The 23860-nt window shown below is 50.3% G+C and overlaps 8 protein-coding genes across 8 annotated transcripts; 4 read left to right on the plus strand and 4 right to left on the minus strand.

The window, feature by feature from the left end:
- Positions 1–96: 96 nt before the first annotated feature.
- On the plus strand, positions 97–2052 carry N7498_002751 (uncharacterized protein; the record flags this gene model as incomplete). The annotated part of the gene is made up of 1 exon (XM_058449813.1): positions 97–2052. One exon carries the CDS (start codon positions 97–99, stop codon positions 2050–2052), a length of 1956 nt encoding a protein of 651 aa, XP_058312157.1.
- A 3545-nt stretch (positions 2053–5597) lies between these two features.
- N7498_002752 (velvet factor family protein) lies at positions 5598–6410 on the plus strand (the record flags this gene model as incomplete). Its single annotated transcript, XM_058449814.1, has 1 exon — positions 5598–6410. One exon carries the CDS (start codon positions 5598–5600, stop codon positions 6408–6410), a length of 813 nt encoding a protein of 270 aa, XP_058312158.1.
- Positions 6411–7699: 1289 nt separating this feature from the next.
- Positions 7700–8209, minus strand: N7498_002753 (uncharacterized protein; the record flags this gene model as incomplete). The annotated part of the gene is made up of 4 exons (XM_058449815.1): positions 7700–7819; positions 7918–7962; positions 8013–8137; positions 8200–8209. 4 exons carry the CDS (start codon positions 8207–8209, stop codon positions 7700–7702), a joined length of 300 nt encoding a protein of 99 aa, XP_058312159.1.
- An 888-nt stretch (positions 8210–9097) lies between these two features.
- On the minus strand, positions 9098–10337 carry N7498_002754 (uncharacterized protein; the record flags this gene model as incomplete). Its single annotated transcript, XM_058449816.1, has 3 exons — positions 9098–9409; positions 9547–9644; positions 9923–10337. 3 exons carry the CDS (start codon positions 10335–10337, stop codon positions 9098–9100), a joined length of 825 nt encoding a protein of 274 aa, XP_058312160.1.
- Positions 10338–10914: 577 nt separating this feature from the next.
- On the minus strand, positions 10915–13033 carry N7498_002755 (uncharacterized protein; the record flags this gene model as incomplete). Its single annotated transcript, XM_058449817.1, has 5 exons — positions 10915–11429; positions 11489–11603; positions 11659–11786; positions 11850–12040; positions 12093–13033. 5 exons carry the CDS (start codon positions 13031–13033, stop codon positions 10915–10917), a joined length of 1890 nt encoding a protein of 629 aa, XP_058312161.1.
- A 3546-nt stretch (positions 13034–16579) lies between these two features.
- On the plus strand, positions 16580–18486 carry N7498_002756 (CTP synthase; the record flags this gene model as incomplete). The annotated part of the gene is made up of 4 exons (XM_058449818.1): positions 16580–16604; positions 16657–16792; positions 16854–18021; positions 18082–18486. 4 exons carry the CDS (start codon positions 16580–16582, stop codon positions 18484–18486), a joined length of 1734 nt encoding a protein of 577 aa, XP_058312162.1.
- Positions 18487–20587: 2101 nt separating this feature from the next.
- On the minus strand, positions 20588–21733 carry N7498_002757 (FAD dependent oxidoreductase; the record flags this gene model as incomplete). The annotated part of the gene is made up of 1 exon (XM_058449819.1): positions 20588–21733. The coding sequence occupies one exon, from the start codon at positions 21731–21733 to the stop codon at positions 20588–20590; it is 1146 nt and encodes a 381-aa protein (XP_058312163.1).
- A 1288-nt stretch (positions 21734–23021) lies between these two features.
- Positions 23022–23803, plus strand: N7498_002758 (peroxiredoxin-like family protein; the record flags this gene model as incomplete). The annotated part of the gene is made up of 2 exons (XM_058449820.1): positions 23022–23175; positions 23241–23803. 2 exons carry the CDS (start codon positions 23022–23024, stop codon positions 23801–23803), a joined length of 717 nt encoding a protein of 238 aa, XP_058312164.1.
- Positions 23804–23860: the final 57 nt, after the last annotated feature.

The raw sequence follows: 23860 nt of genomic DNA on the forward strand, positions 1-23860 counted from the left end.
CACACCGCCCGGTATCTGCCACCCCGGACGAGCCCCATATGTTGTTTATCTCCACTCGTGGGTCGTGCTGCCTCCGCATTGATTTGGGTGTTCGCGATGGGGACTCCGTCTGGTCAACTACTTTTGGGTCTCAGGCGACGAGCCTTGGGCGGCTCAGGTTTGCGAGCGATGACCCGCAACTACTCGTCTCTCAATTCCAATATCCGCATCGATGCCCGGTCTCATGAGCCGACCTCCGCAGAGCTACTCCGCTTCGCCCTCACGTCCTCCAAAAACTCCGCCGGCACAATTGAACCTGATCGGAGCTTGCGCAAACAAGTAACTGAGCTTCTCGACTCGGAGTGGAAATCAAATAGTCCACCTCCGGCATTGTGGTTTGCTCTCAAGGGTGTTAATCCAATGTTTGACTCAGAAGAGAGACGTCGTCTCCAATCAGTGGCTGATCTGACTTCACTGAGAAATGTCATCGAGCGATTGGTCGTGGATGACGGAGGAGCCGACCGCTTGCAGCAGAAGGAATGCAACACACTGGGAAAGGCACTGGAACGTTGTCAACGAGATGCCACCTATACAGAAATACTTTCAACCCTGAGCGACATTACCGCGAGGCTCCAACGTCTCAAGCTGAATACTAAGCCCCAGATACTTGAGCTTGGCATGTACTATGCGGCTTTGAATCTATCAGGTCCCGCTCTTCGGCAGTTCTTGCAACGCTATGATCAACTGGCCGGTCCCAGACAGACTTCGTGGCTTAGTGCGAACCGAATCTTGCAGGCGGTTCTTCAGGAAATTAACTCTGCTCTCTTTGAAAACCCGAACCATAACACGGGAGCTTTTCTTGCCGAGATTACCGGCGAAGGAGAACCCAAACCACAAGTCCGGTCCCGATTGGCCAATTGCTTACTTGGAAACCCGGCAAAAGAGCACCAGAATTGGGCTTTATACCTCTCCTTGCTATCAAAGTTACAAAGTGTGAAGAAACTAGACTCCAGATGGAAGAAGTTTATTAAAGCCTTTGATCCGGAGAATCTGCCGGTCTGCCACTACGCTTACAGTGTTATCTTGTCTCTGATACAAGCCGGACGGTCAGAAAAGGCTGCGAAGTTCCTGGAGGATATCTCAATTCGCAGTGGTGATACTTTACCCTACATTGGAGACTTCCAAAACATACATGCTCTACTTGACGATCCTGTTGTTGGCGAGGCCTTGCCTGACTTGGTCCAAGGCGATCACTATGAAAAGCTGCTCGAAGTCCGCATGGAGGACATGGAACGGAGATTAGGTATTCGATGGCAAGGTGGCCAAAAATCAACGGATCAGAAAAGTCATTTTGGCACTGCGCCGGGCGCGTCATGGTCGGTCTTCCAGGATCAACCGTTGTTCACCATCGATGGTGACTGCGCTGGATATGATGACCCAGCACGAGTTTACCCCAGTCTTCAAGCCCACGGTTGTTCCAAGTCAGAAAGTGATTTGAGTCTACTGATGGACATGCTGATTGAGCAGACGGGCAATGAGCAAGAGATAGTCGCTCATCTCAACTTCGACTCGGACCGGCCGAACTCGATTCACCTGGATTTCCCAACCCTTCAATGGCGGTGGTGCATCGAACACTCCCCAATAGAGTTTTCAGACTCTCTACTTGCAGCCGCTACTGAGGGGTCGAGGAATCGGTCGCCCGCATCTCTCGGGCTTATCAGGGCTAGAAGCATCATGAATGGCGTGCCGCAAATGGGGTCAAGAGCCTTGCACCTCATGCAACTGGGATCTTTGGATCTGCGGCATGGACCAGATGAAACATGGCAGCCCTCGGGATACATCGTGACATGGGACCGCCAGTATGGGGGAATGGTTGCCCTCTTCGTTGGGAAGAACCATGGTGTCGTCGATCCGGGAGCAGCACCGTCAAATGCCCCATTTGGAACATTGATGCACATCAAACCCTCAGACATGCCAAATACTTTGCCTCTGCCCACCAGTCGCGTTCTCCGGGATCCAATGGGCCCATACTATGTGGATGTTGATCCGAGCGTGGACCTAGGCTTTCAATAGCGTGGTCGGCCCGTTGGAACACGTTGCAGACGTGAGTGCGAACGCCGCATGACCAGGAAGAACCGTTGGAATAGCTGTGCACGGGTGACAATCTCACATGTAAGAAATACCAGCTATGTGTCCAATTCTTACATAGGTGCAAAAAAATGTGGATATCATTTCCTGTAGACCCGCTTTTGATTGTTCTATGTCTGGTGCACCGGGTGCATGTCACCTCAACTAGCAACTCCTCCAGCTACAACATCCCAATGGAGCTGTTCTATACGACAGTCTCCAACGGAGAACGGTTTCCGGATCGGCAGTGGCCCTGATCAGCGCCGAGATTGAAGATCCGGATTTACATCCCTGCTGAGTCCTCCCACTGGCTTGCCCATCACAGGCCAAACATCAGGAGCACGCACTCGATCCAACCTTTCCACCGAGTGAGTTCAGCTCCAGAGCGAGGCTAAACGCGCGGAAAAGACAAGTCAACCTTTTTGGCAGCCGAAAGTCCCCTGCGTCGACTCCAAGGTGGCGGTCGATGAGTCCAGACCCTGCCTCGTCTAGAGCGGTAGCCATTATCAGACGACATCCGCAGATTAACCAAATTTGTGGCGGTTACAAAAAGCCGATCATAACTCCTTTCGACACTACAGGATATTTCCATTTCGCGGGATTTCACAGCAGGGAATGACCCCGCAAGGCTCGCCCGCCACAGGGAAATCACAGTCTCCCTCTTTATCATGATCCGATACTCGGACCCGGTGAGGGGCTACGCTTCACCCCCATTTGGGCCGCACACGACTGTGGGATTCTCAGTGTCTCTGTACGCGTGGCTCAAGCGCAGAAATTGTGGATATCGATCATGGTCTAAAATCAAATTCTGCCGACCGGCCGCGAGAACCAGTTTGTAGAGCCAATGGCGCCAACGTATCCTTGGCATATTCCGCCTGTTGTGGATATTGCCGAGGAATCAATCACCAGTAGCTCTACAACACGGGTCGTTCGTGGTTCGTGCGGGTTCGTAACCGAACATCGACCGGGCTCGAATGGGGCCTGGGTGAGGCGCTTGAGGCTTGGGTTACGGCGCCCAGTTGTGTGGATTTTGACAATTTCACGGTGGAAAATCTACCTGCGTTGCCTCGCGCGGCCCCATCCGACCCAACTGGCGTCAAATAACGATTCAGACGTGGTCCGCTTCTGCAAGCCCCATAATGGCTGCCTTTGCCGATCAGATCTTGACAGCGTTACGATGTGTCCACGGAAAAAACCGCCAACCCATTTGTGACTGATACAAGACGCGAGGGATGGTTTAAGTTCGCTGCCGTGAAACCCCGATTGACTTTGACGTTCAATTCCCGGAAAACCGACTTACCGACTTTCAAAGGCGTTCGCCCCAAGCTTTCCACCCCCTAACGCGGGCATCGCGCGGAGCATGACTAGGATTATCAAAGCCTGCCACCACGGTGAGCCGGGTGCCACCGACGTACCGTCACGAACCCCTTTGTGGGGTTTCCAGGAAGATCCTCTGGACTCGGAACGATTGCCAAGCCGTCGGTCGCACGCTAATCATCGCCGGTGGACTCGGCGAACCCCATTGCAGCCCTCGTGATTCGAAGTCGGCCTCGACACCGGTTCAAACCCACCCAGATGGCTACTCGTTCAGGCTCCGATCGACGGGACACCCCGTTCGCTACGTTCCGCCGGTACTGTTGGTGTTGTCCACTCTATAAAGCGGGGCACAAGTTTTCCTGGGAAGCTGGGGCCCCGTTCCACCGTTCCATGGGTAACACGGTCTTTAATTGAGAGGGCCCCAAATATGGAGTAGAACCCCTGTGCTCGCCGAACGTATCCGTATTCGATCACGTATATGTCAAAAGATGGTTAAGGTTTGCCGTCGGTGTACTCTCACGCCTGGAGAGTCTCATCCTTACACCCCCTGTACCATCTCCACTCCGAAACGGGCTGGGTTGCAGGCGACTGGACCTGAATAATTCAAAGTCAAAAGCCACCACCAGGATCCTGAATCGCAGGTATGCCAGCGCTAACGGCTCCAAACCGAAAATCCTTTGACCGTCTTTCGCAACAGTCCCCCTCAGGTGTGAGACCTGGCCAGGAACAGCCCCTGACGGTTCGTCGAATCTATCCCACGCACTGGCTCTTTGGAGACACCTCCCACTGCACTGGCCGCTTTCCTTCCGCCAAATACCTGCTCGGCCCGTTCCCCCGGCTCTTCCCTTTTCATTGCCCTCGGTGGAGGCTCGGCACCAATAGCAGTGCTGGAACCAGCTGGGACGGGGGTTGTGCCAAATAATTTAATACACTCGACAGTCCACTCTTGTACCCTTGTCACCCCTACCAAGGGTGATTGGACACGGGAGGACCGGGCGGGGAATTTCCGCATGTGCGTTGACATTTTTCATCAAGCTGAAAAATACCAAAAAATCATTTCCAACCTAGCTCTGCAGGCATAGTTTCCTACGGGGCGACTGACCATCACACCGAAATCAGGGTTTTTGGGTCCCATGGCGCCTCGTTGACGGGCTGCATTCACTTGCGGTCTATCAGATGCTTTCACTCGACCGCAGGCAGATCCAGGATATGCACCATTCTATTCTAACACACAATTCCCCACGCCGCGCACTTTGACGTATAAAAAAGACGATCTCTATTTCTGAGACATCGATTACTCCCGGGCGGGTGTGGCGGACCTGACCGCATCCTGGGTCGCATTTAAATGCTTGCGAGCTGAGTCACGTTCAAAGACGGCATTCATATAAACACAAACGGTCGTACGCCGGCAGTGCTCCGGGGGTTCTGTTCTGTATAGATGTCGAGGACCCCATCGTCACAATGTGGTCATCCCACACCCGACTCGGCGTATATCGACCCTGTCTCTCAACACCACCACGCCCAGATGCCTATGACATATTATCCGTGCTCACGGAACGAGCCTCGACACTTTTCATCTCCCAATGTCGGTTATTCGCGCCCAGTCACATCAGTACGACCTGGTCCTCGTTTACCCTCAATAGGGCATTTTCCAGAGAGAAGCGCGGACCCGGCGCATATGCCCACCTCCGACAATGGCTACAAGCGTCATTCTTCTATCCCGCACACACTGCCACTACGGATGCATCATTATGACCCCGCTGATATTGATCCACGCGGAGGTCCTCCTGTTCCCCATGAAGGAAGATCGAATCCCATGGTGAACCATGGCCGCGAGTATATTCAGCGGGTGCGGACGCACGACCTGGAGTCCCAGTAAAGTCCCTCCCTTCTCGTTTTCCTTTTCGATTGAGCTACCTCTATCTGCCAATCGTTCGTGCTCGGCGATGCCGCCTATCACGAGTAGTTCTTTCATGTTAAAAATGTGAAGAACCTCTGCGCGAGTTCAACCATCAACACAGAATTCATGCTGACAAGCACGGGTATATGGACATAGCAGCAGCTCAACAGCGATGCCGAGCCCAGTCTATTCGGAAAAGAGTCCTCGCACATTTATAGAAGCACCAGCAGCAGCTACGCCACAAGAACCCAGGCCGCGGAATCCAAACTACAGCATGCCCCACGGCTTCGACAAGCTCCTCCATCACGAACCCGAATCATCACCCTCTCCCCCACCCCGACAAAAATCCACACAATCCCGCTACCACCTCCACGTCCGCCAGCAACCGCTCGCCGCACGGGCATGTGGCGCGGGCGACCGAGACCGCCGCCCAGTCGACCCACCCCCAATAGTCCAAATCCTCCTATTGGATTTTGACTCAGAATCGCAAGACGACCGTGACATCCTTCAAGACCCGCGCTTCACAGTGGGCTGCCTATTATTCCCGGTATCAGGCTCATCCGCTCCATCCAATCCCCAAGACGATCAAGAACCAGAACGAGACAGCGAGCGAGAAAAAGACGGTGTAGCCCGCGCAGACGACGATCTCTCAACGCCCCTCCTCTCAGGCAAAGCCTTCATGTCCCCCTTCTACGTCGACGCAGACCCAGACCCCAACTCCGCCCCTACACACCCCTCCTCCGAATACCCACAAAGTCCCTCCCTCACATCAGGCCCCAGCAACCTCCGCAACGCATCGAAACTTCACCAGCCGGCCACGTTCTTCATCTTTGCCGACCTTTCCATTCGCTCGGCTGGGACGTATCGGCTTCAGTTCAGGCTTATGAATTGGGGCTCGGTTGAGGATACGGGTCAGTCTATGCCTATTCTTGCGGAGGCTTGGTCGGATCCTTTTCGTGTTTATCCGGCGAAGGACTTTCCGGGGATGCAGGATTCGTCGATTCTTGCGGAGGGGTTGAAGGAGCTGGGATTTGTGGAGTTGAAGACCAGGGGGAAGGGGAAGGGGAAGGGGAGGAAGAGGTATTGAGCTTGCACCTCCATATCCTTAATGCAACTCTTTTGCCATTTTGGTTCTGGTTTATTCGGTGAGATTTTCAGGTCTATCTTGCTTTGCTTGGGGTTCAGGGGCAATGCTTGGGGTTCAGGGGTAATGAACTTGCATCAGTGGGGATAGATGGATGTGGCGTTTTTTTCCTTTGTTGAATTCATTGTTGGCAATGTTTGTCTTGTTTCTGGATGAGACATGAATGACGAGGCGAGGTGTGGCTTATCTTCTTGATCATGTTTCGTGCCTTCACATCTTTCCAGTGGCCTATTTGGCCCTCTCCGACGTTTTATAACCGTGGAATGCTTGCGATAGAGTAGAGCAGAATGAACAGATGATTAATATAGAAGTGAAGCTCGAGTAGCATAAAATCAATCTACAGTGAGAGTCGAAAACAGATTCCCCTCTGGACATACACGCTTTTTTTTTCGGCCGGTACCCAAAACCACGCTAGCTAGCATTGGGTTCCTTTGTGAAAGCCCTGCTTAGCGTATCATGGCTCGTAACTTACTGGATTTCAGCATTCAGAGAGTCATTTGAAAATATTGTGAATATCGACAAAATGTTTTGGCATGTTCTTAAAGACGCGTGGGATCTGGCGATGTGGCTTGATCCAGCCCGTGTCCTCTCTTCCTTTCCTCCACAGCCTTTGTCTTCGTCTATTTCCTGCTATAACGAGGGCTGTGCTATAGAGAACTGACCCTGGTAGGTTTATATATTCTCGTTTTAGTTGCCCCATGGATCCTGCTCGCTACGGCCGTTTCTATTCGCTCATGGCGTCTCCTTTCAGCTGATATCGCGCACGTAAGCTGACGCTGATTTCCCAAGCTTCAATCATATGTAATAAGGAGCGTTAAATCCCTCAATACATAGCCAAGACTATTAAAGAAGTACATCTTTCGTCTTTCAAAGCCATTTCAGGAAGCATTGTACAGTGTTGGTCTCGGAATAGGATTCCTATGTACAACTCCCTCCTGAGATTTGTACGGACAAATTGCGTTGGAAAGTGCACAGCTGCGGGAGCTTTGGCCTCCACACAGAAGTAGAATTGGAGCCTTGGATTCCTTTTCTCAAATCTAGTCAATATCAAAGCACTCGGAATACTGCCAGCTCCTGGGTTTGATAGACCAGTATCGTTTTGCATATTGGAAAGCAATAAATGCAGAATATGTTCCTTGTAGAAACTGTTGAGAAGCATTTGAACACATTTATTCCCTCGTCTATGGGTGAAATAGTAGCGTTACATAGCCCGACGAGAGCAGTACACTTCTTTAAAGTGTAAGAAGCTTCCAGTCTCTGCTTCCGAAGTTGAGTCCGCTTCCGGAGCTCAACTCCATCTTTATCCAGACTTGATCTCCATCGTTCAAGTAGAACAAAATCCTACCACGAGTCTGTTCAAGGTCAAGCCTAATGGAAAGCTCATCCTTGAGACTCCCATAAAATTTCCTAGGCTGACTGGACGGCTCTCTGGAGTGGGAAAGATCCTCACATTCACGGCAACATCAAGTGTATTGGAATCAACATGTCCAATGGCCTGAACTCAGGTTAGTAAATAAACAATTAGATTCTTACCGACTATCATACCCTAGCAAAGCCAATGTAGAAATCAAATTCCTTGTCAGGCTCGGTGGCAGGGGGGAAGGGGGTGTTTTGGGGGTCGTCAACAACAGTATACCATCCCTGCTGATCATCGTCACAGGTGCTTTTAACTTAATTAATCAATTCAGTGAGTACTCTAGAAATCTTGTCTTTAGGATGATGAAAGACTTACTACCAGACATGATGTGGGCGAAAAACGCGAAGTTCCGTATTCAGAGATCAAGTAAGAGGATAAAGAGTGAATTAAAAAAGTGCAAGGCGAAGATAAATAGGTATAAATAAGTTGAAAGACGACATTTCTCCCGAAACATCACCTGTTTGCAGCACAATGGAAAGCTACAGGTGACGTTATCGAGCACATCAATTCCTGAAGAAGTTCATGATACCCACTTCAGGGCTGAGAAGAGCCTTAACATTACATATATATGCACGTATGAGCTGTACAATAGTCAAGGAAAGGGCCTTTTCTACCCTTTCATAGCTAACAATAATTGATCCACTGGTTCTTGCAAGCTGAACGATCTACATAGATCTTTCAGCTCGCCACAATAGTGGATCCTAGGTGAGGGGTGCTGCGAGCTTAGTGGGGTACGGGCCCACCAAAAAACACCTCGCCAGCTATACAAGTGTCAAAGTGTCTACTGTACAGTATGTCGCAGGGATGCTGCATGTTGTAGAAACTATTACATAAAACCTTCTTAAGAGTCGATCATCACTGCATTGAATTCCATACTCAACTCACCGGTCTATAGGTTCCGACATGATTGGGAACAGTGTTACTGCCCACATATAGGAGCTGGAGAGGAGGAAGGATGAAATCCGAGAGGAGGATCTGCTAACGATTGTTGAAAGGCAGAGCTATGTGGCCCTCACGTGGTCGTCGAGAAGTCAGGCCAATGACCGAGTAAAGGATGAACGAGCCACTTTTACCTTCTTTTGATAGAAATATTTTATCAACTCTTACAAATATTAACTCACGATCACTTCCAGGCCCATGATCAAGTTACACACTAAGACCTGCGTGTCAAAACTGGCCCTTGGGAGTTTCTTCTCTTTCGTGTTTTTCCGTCTCAATATGAATTTCCGACGCCGTTGTTCCGTAGGAAATTCTCAATATCTTTGAAACGCCACGCATCCCACATAACACAGCCCGCATTTCGTTCAACAACGTACTTTTTGCTGAGAGCCTGATCATCGGATAGATGCACCTGACACCAAATGTCCGCAGGCCCGGCATTTAGACCATCGGGATCTTGGTATTGCCAATTATTTCGTAGGGCTTTCATGTAGTTTACACCAAACGATGGCATATGATCAAACCGTTCATTGTGGTAATCGTCGTTAAGATCCCCAATAGCGGTATCCAGCTGGAACCACCTCGGCTTCCTTTCAGCACACAATAGTCCACGTCGGCTTCGTCTGTCTGTGCTGTGACAATTTCGTAGACATAACTAATACTACAGATACCTATGAACATCAACATGCCTTGCATCTTTAGAAATGAGTGCGGACTACTGACAAGAACCCCATTTTCGCCGTTTAGATGGTGTAATCTTTCCGATTGGGCGGCCGTCGAGGAACCCCAGTGGATGTCGTGGGCTGCAAGCTCATCAAAAGCTTCAGGTGAGCAGTTCAGTCAGCTCCACTGCTACCTCTGTAGGGTTGGGACTTAATTGTAGAGAGACAACTCAACAAATACTCGTAAACCGACGCAATCTGCTCGTTTACCCAATGGGGAAATTCCAAATAAACGGGCATTGACAGCGTAGAATCCCATGCAGTAATAAATGGACCTTCGCTCCAGATACAGCAGAAAAATTCAAGCAGAGAGAAGCTGCGCTGCACGCGGTGGATCTCAGTTGGCGATAGCGCGGGCGGGGAATGATGCAGCGTACCCTCAACAGCGAGGAGATCAAGGGCTGTGGATGTAAAGTCGATCGTGAACTTATCGATAGCGCAATGCAGTTGGTGCAATTTGTGAGCTTCGGTCAGATCTACACTGGACATATCTTCCCATGCATCTTCTGATGTGGTGTTTTGGGTTTCTTGGAGAACCAGCCAGGAATCTTTTTCGTTGTGAACTTTGTTGGTTTTTCTGTGGGTTCGCATTTGCCAGATCTTCACTGCGAGAGGCCAAAGCTTAGGGTCAATCTCGTTTGCCAGGACATGGCCGACGATAGTGGGGGATTCGCGTAGACCTTCGGCCAGTGACTGGAGGCTGGAAACTGTCGCGGATAGATCGCTGATATTGGACAGTTTTTGTAAAATGGAGATTCGCAACTCAATAGGAAGGGTCGTTATATTGACCATGACTGCTTGTCCTTGTGGATGCCTTGAAGAGACGGAAGTAATGTGATGATTAGTTTTCAACAAAGACGCTTGAGGGGTGTGTAGGAAGATATGGAGTGACTCAGCGAGGTCGAAGGTTGGAGGGGAGGGCATAAAGTTATTACGACGACGCCACACATGGATAAAGGTTGCCTGTATGAACCAGTATTGCTCCTCGGGCAGCTGCTTCGTTCGTATGGGCGTTATTATAAGAAATTGATGATCGTGATTTATAGCTAAATCAAATATAGATTAGGACAGGTTGAGTAGGCTCTGGTAGGTACGAGTCTTCGCTCGAAACTTGGGCCACACTGGCTAGTGAAAGGTCAAGGAATAAGTCACGAGATCCCACTCAAATTATCATAAATAATATGTGAAAAATGGAGAAGAAAATCGTCTTAGAGAATAGCGGGATTGACAAGTCATTGGTACAAGGTATTTAAAAAGTATACTAGGTAAATTGCCCTTAAATTTAATCGCCGGTGATGGCAACCAGAACAAGGAATAAGCCACAAATCTGTAGTTGCAGAAATATAAAGTCCGAGACGAATTTTAACTTCTAGCCGGTATAGAAAGGGTTCGTGCAGGTCCAAGAAGAAAGGACAGAACCACCAGGGCCATAAGCGGACTCAAGAGCCAAGACAGCGGCCCAGGTACCCATACCAGATGAAGCAAAACCGCAGCAAGTGTAGATCAGAATAGGAATACTGATATACCAGGTCTTCCTGAAACCACGAATCCAACGCTTGTAACCGTTATCCAGGCGAGTGGTCACACCAGTCTCGGGATCGAACCCTTCACCGGGCAACTTAGCACCCTGCTGGATCTTATAAGCCAGACACATGACACCGGAAAGGGAATATGTGAAGTTCAGACTGAACAGGCCTCCGACGAAGTTCGTGAAGGCGTTGAACTGCGGGACGGACATGGAGACCACGAAGGCGAGGATCCAGTAAACGGGACCGAGGGCCCACCAAAGGTATTTGCCCCTCTTTGTTGTAATTGGAGGCAGATTGCAGAGCTGTTGGCCGACCTCGAGGTAGACAGTCTTCATTCCGACGTTGAAGTACAGGACTAGATGTAACCGTTAGTTGATAGGAAATGATATGCGAGGGAACATATAGAAAACTTACAGATGGCGAGCCAACCAGTAATCAGCGAGAGCACGTTGCCAACAACCTGAAGGGGGAGGGGCTTGACGACCTGAGTGATGATGGAATAGGCGTATTGTCCGTAGAAAGTATAGACCTAAGTCGTTGTTAGTTTTAGCCTACAAGCATGCGAGAGATTCTTGTTAGCTTACAAAGACTCCGAAGAAGATATAGACTCCGGTAATGAATGATTGGGCGAGCAACATAGCCTTCCAGAAGTCCATAGGATGGCGCATTTCGGACAAGAAGGCAACGAACATAATAGCTCCGGAGTAAGCATCTGATCAGATATATTAGTCACACTAGATTATGATTTCATGGCGGATATATGTGTCAAACTTACAAACCATGCTGTTGATACCGTTGAACTTGGCAGCAAACAGGTTGCGGTCGGTAGGCTGATAATCGGCGGGAGGGGTGGCGGCAAACGTTTTAACCGGCGCCATGTGGCCCGGCACAGCCCATTCCTTGTTCAGAATACCGCCATTGACTTGAGCGGTCGGGTCGGGGCCATTCTTTGCCGCGGCAGCGCAACTATTTATTCATGTCAGTGCACTGGCATATACGACGCTAGGTTTGTACTCACACAATGATGAAGGAAATAATGTTGAGCCACACTGCCGAATTGCAGAACCAGCCGAGGTGCTTCAGGGAACGCATGTAGCCACTCGCCATACTGACAAGGAGGGAAATAATGCCGGCAACGATGAAGCAGAGGTTAACACTTCCACCGAGCTGGGCAATGATATCAGTCTGGCCAAGAAGGACGACGGCCACAGACAGGAACATCTGGATGGCTTGCATAAAATTGATAAAGTGACGGGTTTTCGGGCCGTACAGACGGAAGAAGGGGTCACCAAAGCTCAGAACGGGGAACCGGGAAGAATCGAGACCGCAGAAGACATGCCAAATCATCCATCCAGATGCGCCCGCAGCGAGGCCCATCAGGGCGAAGATACCAGCGCCGATTCCGTAACCGGTGTTGGAGAACACGTAGGGGGTTTGACCCCAACCCAGAATATCGGTTGTGATCAGATAGAAGATAGTTCCCCATCCAGCAGTTCGGAGGGCTCTTGCAGCCTGGCGCCACTCGGCGTCGTAGTCGTGCGTGCCGACGGGCGCGATAGGGCTGGCGGTGGGATCGTCCACGACAGTTGAGCTCTTCTTTTCGGACCACTCGGTGTTTTCCTCTTGTCCTTGCACCGCGGCCGAGTGAGTTTTGGCATCTTCGTAGGCATTGCTGGTGAAGTAGTTCCTGAGGGAGCCGATGAGGCCTTGCCCGCCGGTGACAGCCTTGTAGCGTTTATACTCCTCTTGTTCCATTTCACGCTCAACCTTGGCCCAGAAGGTGAACTCCTCAAAAGTCACGGTGTGGTCGAGACGTGCTTCCAAGCCCCAGAGGCGTTGGCGAACACCTGGGTGGGCGCCGGCGACGGACATCTTGCGAATATCGTCTTCGTCGGCACCCAGCTCGCGCATCTGCTCCGTGGGAGCGGTGGGAGCCGCCAATTTAGGATACACAGACATCGTGAACAAATGGGACACTTGGTCTCACGATGAACGGTCAAAAAAAAAAAAAAAAAGGGGGAGGGCAGAGGGAAAGAGGCTGTCCGATGTCACGGGATTATAGGCAAACTGCTCGAAACAGTGTAACGAAACCCGCAGCCTTGAATCAACACGGCAGACAGCACGGGGGAGACAAGCAGTTGGTTATATAGCTGGGCACGGCACAGAGGCGCGGCGAAATGGCCACATCGGGCCAGCTGATAGAAGGCACTTTTGTTCTAGTCGGATGTGGCTGCGCCAGGGGCCAGCAAATGGAGGGAGAGGACACGCTAGTTCTGCAACACTGTCCTCGCGTGGCGAAAATGGTGCCCACTCTCCAGCCTTCCTTGAGATAAGCTTCATGGATTGGATTGGGTTTTCATATTCACGGTTGCGGTAGCGCCAATAATCCCCGTCCATTCCATATCTCACGACCGGGATACGCAACAGGCCGTGGATATCCGCTAAGAACGAACACGAGAATAAGCTCTCCGTGCACAGGTACTCCGTAGAACCGCGTACTCCGTGCCTCCGGGTCGAACTTTCTCTGGGTCCTCCCCGAGAAAGTTCACTAAGAACCAAACGTAAGATACCTGACAACGTGGCCGCCCCATTCTCCACTCCGGGGGAGATAAGCCAAACCTTGGAACGAAAAGAAGTATAGTTGCCGGCTCTTTCCAACGTTAGGGCGGGTGGAAATAAGCGAGTCGCCTATTCCATTGGTCCTCAGCAAACAAACCTTTGGCCACCGATGGTTATTCCCACGTGTTGCGGAAGGCTGTTGGATAAACACCCGGTGGTCCGTTCACTCCGGGGGGCGAACAACCGCCAGTCTTCTACCCCGCGTTACCAGAGGCTAAAGAACGTCCAGACCGATCATGCGACATGGGGAAGGAAGGTAAGCAATTCCAAAGGCCCGCTGATTTCCTCGGTCCACGGTCTGTGCACGTGGAAACGACAGATAGGGAAAGTAGGTCCGTTCGCGCTAGGTCGCAATCGAAGCAGGTATAGCCGGGGCCCAACCACCGGGTCGGAAATGGGTTGGCCAACATTGGCCAAGAAGAGTCAAGTGGCGCCACCACGTCGCGTTCAAGGCTTAGCTCTAAAAAAGCTTCGTGACAGGACTGGGGTTATCAATTTCCCGGATATTAAGGAAACCCCGGTTTGAGACAACGGCACAAGCAAGCACCGGGGCACCGACGCGCGACCGACGGCTCAGGACAGACTGGGAAAGTAGGCTTGTGCGCTCGCGTCCCCCAATCATATGGCTATCGCCCGCCGGATTCCCCGGCCGAACATTGAGAACCATTTCCAGGTTTCGCCCCGCATGGCAATCCCCGGATATCCATCTTTCGCAAAGTCAATGGCTCGGCCTCCTTTCCCCAGGTCCCCAGGTCCGCCGTAACCCACCATATACCCACAACGGGACATGTCTCTCGATTTCGTCGGTGTCCTCCGTTCCTGCAATTCCGGGCAGTTGACAGAAATTTCAAAGCCTTTCCATCTGTCGGTAGCGAGCATTGAGACCTCAAGAACGAGTAATATTCGGTGGTCGGTTCATCCAAAGCAATCTACCTTATATCTGCCAAGGACGAACCATCTGCAGTCAGACGGCAGATCAACCATTTCTAGACCGGATTTTCATACTTAAATCCCCGCAGTTTCTATTGATCTACATGGAACCGTGTGATCTGCACCTCGTCAAGTAGAGTGGATGATATTACAAGGTTCGCCTACTCTGGCATACACGGTTCTGAGCCTTAATTAAATAACTATTCTGCGGCCGTAGTCTCTAACAAAGAAACAAAAAAAGAAAGCAAAAGGCATATTGGGCCACAGCGACAAAAGAGAGACCAAGCAATACTCAAGTATGAAGGCGGGCTGCTGCCCCCTCGCTATGAATCGACTCCCATACTGTAATTTCTTCGGTTTCGGTGTACGTCCTTGGACGCACCTGAAATCCCTTACGCTGCAAGCATGAGCACCCGAGGCATTTCACATGCATACGTTGGCAAGTTCCTCGAAGCCCACCCTTTACTTTCTTAAAATGAAGCACTTTAAATAATCCACTCATTGAAGCTTGCCGCTGAAAAATCGCTTACATTGATCTGCTCCACAAACATGGGGCTCGACTGATTTGGCTAGAGTCACCCGGTGGAGCCGAGGTTTTGCGGGTCGGCCAAAAAGTCTCAAACGGGCCGATAGCATCACTCGATAGCCCAAGGGCGAACATTCCGAGCGTGTGACAATTATCGAATGGTGATGGATTCGCTTGCACGCTAATCGGCGTCGGCTCTCGCCGTTTTACTCGCTGCGGAAAACTGGGGCCAATGGAACACGCCGACTCCCGGAACCAGGCAAAGTAGCGGCCCGATATCGCCGAGAATGCTCACCGCCGGTCCAAAGTCGAGGTTTTTTTTAAAAAATCGGCCCCGATACGATGGGGAAAGCTCTAGCCGGAGAGAAACAGGCCTATCGGCAGGAAGGTGCTCGCGATATAACGAAGTAAAGCCGCGGCTCTGGAACACACTTCCCCCATACATTTCTTACAGAAGGATCCGAACCAAGGCATGCCGATCGGCTTCGTCTTGTGGCTCGGTTCGCGCTGCCGGTCATTTGGTGAATGTTTCAAGTGCGATCGCTCGCTTGATTCTACATCTGTAAATGCACAAGGTTGAGAATGTACCCTTGTTGCGTTCTCTACGTAGGGCTGATACGTGACTCGAAAAGTTCCTTATCGGGAAGCGATTTACATCGATGGCATCTCACGAGACAAGCACTTGAATCCCGGGCTTTCTCGGTTGCTCGGGATAGTTTTCCCGCTAGATTCTTTCCAGTATACTTTCCTTTCTGGGATGTCCATTTCGTACAACTATCCGCTGCTCCCACTATCCCCTTTCACAGGTATTCATACCATTATCTGCTCATGATGGCCAAAAGAAATGCTGCTTGGATAGGCCTGGGAAGCATGGGAGAGGAAAGAATGAATCTTCGAACGAATCTCTTGTCAGGGTCCCTCCACCAGTCTCGAGAATATAGACCAATACCGCCGGGTCTTGTGCATTCAGAAAATCGCCATAATTGTTGCCTGAAGAGGCCCCAATCCTTCATGGAAGAAACATTTTCGAAAATCAGAATGTTCTCTCCTATATTCTTATTTTAATCACTTGCATTGCGAAGACAACTCTCACACAACTCGTTATGGTATGGCGGGGTTCATTGCCCTATCTGTTATCAGTGGACCTCAATCTACGCGCAGACGCGCTAAGAAAACATGGTCTCTCGCACAGTGATCCTTTACTTCAAAACAAATAGCAGAGAATTCGAATACAAAAGGGTTATTTCAAAGATGCAATCACCTACATAATTGACAATTATTCTAATGGAACCCATTTTCAAACCTCAAAACTCTTCACCATTCTGTGGTCGCCGAATCGGGCTTAGCGTGCGCCGCGACTTTTCTCTCCGCCGCATTTTATTTTTTTTTCTGCCCCGATTTCCTGCAGTTCGCAGATCAATCGCGCCAAAATGAAGTACGTTTTGGTCTCTGGAGGTAAGTTTCTACCGCTACTTGGCCACAAAATGGAATCGCTGACCATGGGCAGGTGTCATTTCCGGTGTTGGCAAGGGCATCATTGCCTCCAGCACTGGTCTGCTCCTCAAGACCACCGGTCTCACCGTCACCAGCATCAAGATCGATCCTTACATCAACATCGATGCTGGCACTATGTCGCCAATTGAGTGAGTGAGCCGGAATCCGAGGCTTGCGCGATCTAGCGCATGCTAACCTATGCTCCTCCAGGCACGGTGAGGTTTACGTAACGGACGACGGCGGCGAAATGGATCTCGATCTGGGCAACTACGAGCGCTACCTCCTCACGACTCTCACGCGCGATCACAACATTACAACGGGCAAGATCTACAAGTCGGTCATTGAGAGGGAGCGTATCGGCCACTACCTCGGCAAGACGGTCCAGGTCGTACCGCACATCACCAACGCCATTCAGGAATGGATCGAGCGCGTTGCCAAGATCCCCGTCGACGAGTCCGGCGCCGAGCCCGACGTGTGTATCATTGAGCTGGGTGGTACCGTGGGAGATATCGAGAGTGCGCCGTTCATTCACGCTATCAGCCAGCTCCAGCGGCGCGCCGGCAAGGGAAACTTCGTTCAGATTCACGTGTCTTATGTGCCCGTGATCCACGGCGAGCAAAAGACCAAGCCTACGCAAAGAGCTATTAGCGACGTTCGAAGCGCCGGCCTTAACCCCGACTTGATCGCTTGTCGCTGCGAGAGGCCGCTTGAGGATGGCACTATTCAGAAGATTGCGAACATGTGCTCTCTGGATACTGCGCAAGTCGTCGCCGTGCACGATGTCGCAACTACATATCACGTCCCAATCCTTCTTGAGAAACAGAAGCTTATCAACACAATCGGCGATCACCTCGGCCTTGCCTCTGTCCAGAGACCTCCTAAGCTGATCGAGCAGGGTAGTCGCATGTGGAAGGACTGGGTTGAACTTGCCCGCGGCCAAGACCACCTCCACGACACTGTCTCAATTGCGCTTGTTGGCAAGTACACCGCTTTGAAGGACGCTTATATTTCCGTGTCCAAGGCGCTGGAGCACGCATCTATGTACTGCCACAAGAAGGTCGAGGTTATCTGGGTTGATTCGTCGCATCTCGAAGAGGAGATTCTCCAGACCAACCCGGCCAACTACCACAAGGCTTGGCATGCCGTTTGCACTGCGAATGGTGTCCTCGTCCCCGGTGCTTTCGGTACTAGAGCTACCACTGGAATGATCAAGGCTATCGAGTGGGCTCGTACCAAGAAGGTCCCCTTCCTGGGCGTCTGTCTGGGTATGCAGCTCGCTGTCATCGAATTTGCTCGCAATGTGGCTGGCATTGAGGATGCTGGAAGCGAAGAGCTGCATCCCCATGCTGAGAACCACGCTATTATCTACATGCCCGAGGTATGTCTCCCTCTCCCCTTTTTTTTTCGGTGATAAACATGATGCTAATTTTATTTTCAGGTTAACAAGGACCAAATGGGCGGCACGATGCGCCTGGGCAAGCATCTTTCCATCTTCCAAAAGGGCACCGAATGGTCCCGTCTGCGCGCACTGTATGGCCCCAACGTCTCGCATATTTCCGAGCGTCACCGTCACCGCTACGAGGTCAACCCCGAGATGGTGGAGAGCCTCGAAAAGGCCGGTTTGACTTTTATCGGCAAGGATGAGAAGGGTGAGCGTATGGAGATCATTGAGATTAAGGACCACCCGTGGTTCGTGGGTGTTCAGTTCCACCCGGAATACTTGAGTCGCGTCCTGGCGCCGAGCAAGGCTTTCCTCGGTTTCTTCGCTGCGGCTGCTGGCTGCTTGGATGAGGTTACACAGGCCGTTGTCGAGGGCCAGCGGAGTGTCTTGTTGAAGCATTAGACGATACCTGGATTGGGAAGATTGCTGGGCGATAGACGGTCGATTGATGATATGATTTAACGAGTAGTAATAGCAAATAGAATTTTGTCCGTGTTTCCAATGCTCAAGCCTGTAAATGGCCGCCTTTCCACCCGTAACTTTGGACGGCACGCCGCCGCTTAACCGCCCACCGCCCTATATCACCTCTATTCTGCACGGTCCTGATATTAGCGTTCGACTTTAACGGGTGCTTGGTCATTTAGCCGGCCGATTCACCCAAAGCCAGTCAACTGGCTGTAGCCGGATATCAACGGGCTCGATGGGAATACCCCTCCTGCTCAAGTCCAGCAAACCGGGAACAGGTTTTAGATCTAAGCCCCTTCCCAAGCAAGTGCAAACCTATTCCTTAGAGTGGGTATACGTTTCTGCATCCTGATTGGTGACGACCCCACGTGGCCCTAGAGGAGGGCCTAATCCATTTAACATCAAGTTATTAGCACCTACTGTACTGTACATATGTCGGAGATCTAACCCGGACCGGCCGGAACGGAAGTGTTTTATAATCCTCTACCCCGCAATTCCAAAAATAAGCAATGAAAGTACGTGGATACTACTGCAATCGATAACAAGAACATGTGGACTGGAGTCAAGTTGCGATGCCCTGGAAAAGTACAATTGAGCTATCACCCCTAAAGTAATAAGAAGCATGTGATCTTATTGACGAGCTTGCAGGGGACCCTGCTGGTTCCGGACGGAACATAATAGTACCAAGTACGCCACCAATTTGACCGATGGAAGTCACGGCATATGTGACTACTTTTATTGGACGGGTGGTCGTCTGCTTTGACCATAGACTCTATCCTCCCTTGCACCGACGGTGGTGACCGTGGCATCTAGGCCATCCTGAAAGTTTGGGCATTTCATGGCTAATAAAAGCCATCTTCACAGTAGCACTTTTGATAACGTGCTCTGCCATGGTTCAAACAGGTTTTGAGAGTTTCTTCGATTCAGTAGTGAGGCGTATACAGTACCATTGATGTCATTGAAAGATGCGAGAGAAGATTAACCACGATTAGGCTGCAGAAGGTTGGAAGATATATGAGACGACGAATATTACTTTGTACTTAGAATATTGACGAAAGGTAGCGGTCTGTTCACTGTATTACATGCAGTGAACGGCCACATGATCAGGTTCGCGAGGGGATAAAATGTACAAGGTATTTACAATACTACCTCGATATAGCGTACTAATTCGATTTCTGCCTAGTGATGTTGTAGAGCATGGTAACATTTAGTCATATAGTCCATTACACCAATTTTGTGGGTTTAAACACCTTTTTTGTAAAAATAAGAGCTTTGATCTTCTTACATCAACTCCTATTATTTGGAAAACGTGCAATTCATCCTGACGCTTAGTTCTGTTTCGTTATAACAATCACGTCTTGCGCTATTCTGCTACCGCTGCTCTTCTAGTCGCCCTCGGTGGCTTAGTAGCTGCCCATCCAGCAGACGATGCTGTCTTCAACGGGCTCGAACGCCGCTGCCTAGAGTCCGGAAACTTATGCGACCCTGAGGCAAACGGCCAGTGTTGCGGCGACTGCTGCACTTACTGCAGTGTGAAAGTAAGACGCGACGATGATACAGAGTTGGCTGAACGCATGTACTCATCCTGCAGTTCCAGATGCGGCGACAAATGTGGAGACCCGGGTCGAAAATAGAGTCCGCAGTAAATGCAGTGCCTCTGCAATAGCGCTGCGGCGCCTCTTACTAGTCGTACGTCATGGTGTGTACAACCGTCCCTTCATTCTCAGGCTTGTTGTATTTGTTGGATTGATCTAAAGTTATTTAGTCGAAAGTGAGACGTTTCAGCCAGATCTTATGTCGATGGAAACAGCTTGGCAATAGTTTAGCTGCTTGATAATTGGGATGGGTCATTTGTTCTAGAAAACGTTCTTGCGTCGTTTTGTGGCACCCTTTAAGTGATGGCGATTGGGTCTGTGCTGTCAATCTAGCCAAGTCTTGGTCAATACATGTTGATAAGAATTTCAAGTCTGACATATATGGAATGTATTCGTCAAAGCAAATTAACCATCACAGTTCATAAGTAGTGTCACTCAAAACGTCAGATCTTGCTCATCCCGCTCGAATCCTTCGGGAGCCCAAACTTAGAGATATCCTCCTTAGTTTTCCCATCAACAGCCAACTCCGCTAGCGCACGGCCAAAAGCAGGCGCGAATTTAAACGCATGCGCAGCACCCAGCCCCACAATAATATCCTGGTTCTTCTCAAGGGGGCTGATAATGAACCGACGCTCAGGCGTAATCGTATATTGGCACGTAATAGTGCGAAGAGGCTGGCGACCCTGGTCAGGCATCAGACCCTGAAGGAACGTGCACAGTTCCTCTAACAGCTTCGGTGAATGGACAAAGGTTCTCTGCTCCGGAGTCATGAAATTCATTGCCTGGTCGTGCGCTGCTTTAATTGTGGGCTCGCCGTAGGTCGGGAATCCGTAGTAGTTCTGTGGGCCGCCCCAGATCCATACGGGGAACTTGTCCTGTCCGAAGGCGGACGGGTCTGTTGGCTTGAAGTACGTGACTTGTTCCTGCATGATGCGGAGAGGAATGTGCACGCCGAGTGGTGCGAGGAGCTTGTTTGTCCATGCGTCGGTCGTGAGGATCACTCTCTTCGCGTGGAAGGTTCCCTTTGATGTCTCGATCGCGACGCCACCTGAGCTCTTGGGAGTGACGCGTTCCACACGAGTATGATCCTTCAAGGTGGCGCCATTGGAACGTGCTAGGTACTGCATTGTCATGACGGTCTTCGCAGCATGGACGATACCGCTGTCCGCGTCATATACCGTGTCGACTCCCTCCGGCACGTTGAATTGAGGCCAGCGCCTGTTGACCTCCTTGTGATCCAGTACCTCATGCGGAACGTCATTTTCACTTAAAGCTTTTCTATAGTTGTCGATAGGGTAAGGTGCATCCTTGGGAAGGAAGAAAAGACCGCCGGTCGTAGTCAACAATTTCTGACCAGTGAGCTTCTCGAGCTCAGCCCAATCCTTGTAGGCAGATTTAACAAGCTTCACATTCTCTGGCTCCGAGTTCGATTTCCTGACAATGCGCGACGTATCATGAGAAGCGCCCTGTACATGTCCGAATTCAAATTGTTCAAGACCGATCACTTTAGCGCCCTTGAGAGCAGCTTGGTAGCTTGCTGCACTGCCCAGGACACCAAGTCCCACCACTGCGACGTCGTATTGGTCCATTGAGCTTGATGTTCTGAATGATCTCAGGGAGCTGGGATCATGGAATGCGAGATCCATTCTTGGGTGACTCCGCATAGAGCGAGCGTGTGGTTTATGAATGGACTTGCGATGATAGCTTCCATGATAGCTATCGCGGGACACGGCCCGCTCACGTGGTTGCACGAGAAGATTGTGAAATTCAAGGACTACTAGAGTTGTAGGAAAGGCGGGGACGAATATCCAGGCTGTGCTCTGTTGGATGGGTTACCCAAAGTCGGACATGGTATCCCGTTGCCCGTGCAAGTTACCCACTTACCCCACGTCTGTATACTACTTTAAGACATGCTAATAGCCATTGTAAAAATACTACCAGAACTTTTGCTTATATATTATTAAATGTTGAAACTTGATTATGCGCTGATCTTGATAATGCAATTTTAAACAGCATATATACTCGAATGACCTGCCGACGTAGCTCTCATGTTCATGACGGACTGGCGGATCGGTATCCGGACACGTGAGCGGGTAATTGTCAATATTCCTCCTCGTCAATGGTCACAGATAGCAGACTTTAAGTCTGTGCGTTAAGCTGGTAGACGAAGACGAGTCAGCGGAATTGATAATCTGTTTGAGTAATTACTGCAGGTTCAACACGATAGGTAGAATACACCTGATAGCATGAGAGCCCCCATCACTTGTTCTGGATGCATTGTACTAGTATTTCGAAATCAGCCCTCATGAAACCAGTCCTGAATACCAGGTACAACATGGCGTTCGGTATCTTCGATCACCCTGTGGGGGGTAACTCTACTTTGCTCCGATATCAATGCGCTTCACTAGGTGTTGCCTCCTGGCACGTGCATTATGCACGAAGTGATAGCTTGATGTCGGTGAATTAGTGCTTAATCCTGCACATTTGAGAGCTGGTCGCCGGTTTCCACTCAAAACATAGCTACCTTCGACGTATGAAGGTAAAAGTTTCTAAATTGCCCATGAATACTTGTCAGATCGGACCAAGGAATTTCGAAGTACTTGACAACATTGGAAAACTCAACATAGATCATTTTTTCCAGGTTCTCAAGCAAAATTAATCTGCGATAATCTAGACATACCTTCCCATTTTCAGCGAACCTAAACTTAAAATCCATATATCGCCACGAAAGGTCATGATGTCATCGCCGGCATACAAATTTCACAACCATGTGGCCAAGAACCATTTTGAAGCCCGGGGTTATATTAAACTTTGCAGATACTGCAGAATCTCATTCTGATTCAAAATATCTTGACTGGCGGCATGCCGTTGTGAAATATGACCAACATATCCACGGATCCAACATTCTTAACCGACGAGACACTACACGAAGCCTACGAGCTCGAAATCGAGGGCAAGAATGGCGAGCCTGTTCGATTCGGTGAGCTCGTTGCCGGGAAGGGGGATTCAGTAACTACGATAGTCATTTTTGGTGAGTCCTTTCCACCTAGAAACTCGGGATATATCCAGAAGCCAATGCAGCCCGTCTCTTATCAGTCCGCCACTTCTTCTGCATCTACGACCAAGACTACGTCCGCAGTCTATCAAGCCAAATCACCCAAACCCTCCTCGACACGATCCCACAGCACGCCAAGCCAGCACAAGTCATCATCATAGGATGCGGCGATCACACCCTTATCGGCCCATATATGGAAGAGACCTCCGACGCCTTCCCTATATACTCCGACCCTTCAGCCAAGATCTATGAGAAACTGGAGATGAAACGGACTTGGGATGGGTTTAGGAACCCCCCGCCGTACTCGTACGAGTCTTTCCCTAGTGCTTTCTTTAAAGATCTTAAGCAGAGGTGGAAGCGCGGGTGGGGCGCACTGAAGGGTGGACCTGGGAATCAGGACGGTGGGGAGTGGATTTTCCAAAGGGGAAAGTTGAAGTATGCCCATCGCATGCAGGCTGTCAATGATCATCTTACGGCGGATCAGTTGTTGAAGATTTTAATGGCGGATCAGGGTGGGGGGTTGAGGGTGGGGGATTCTCAATGTCCCTCTGGTGAGGATGTACAGGAAGGTCAGGTTGGGGTTGGAACTTCGGCGGGAGAATGACTCCAGTTAAGTTTAAGAAGTTATGTACGAATATAATTGATGTAATTGTTCAGTTTT

This window comes from Penicillium cinerascens (assembly GCF_028974065.1).
Source record: "Penicillium cinerascens strain IBT 15544 chromosome Unknown contig_1_segment0_segment0, whole genome shotgun sequence".
Taxonomy (NCBI): Eukaryota; Fungi; Ascomycota; class Eurotiomycetes; order Eurotiales; family Aspergillaceae; genus Penicillium; species Penicillium cinerascens.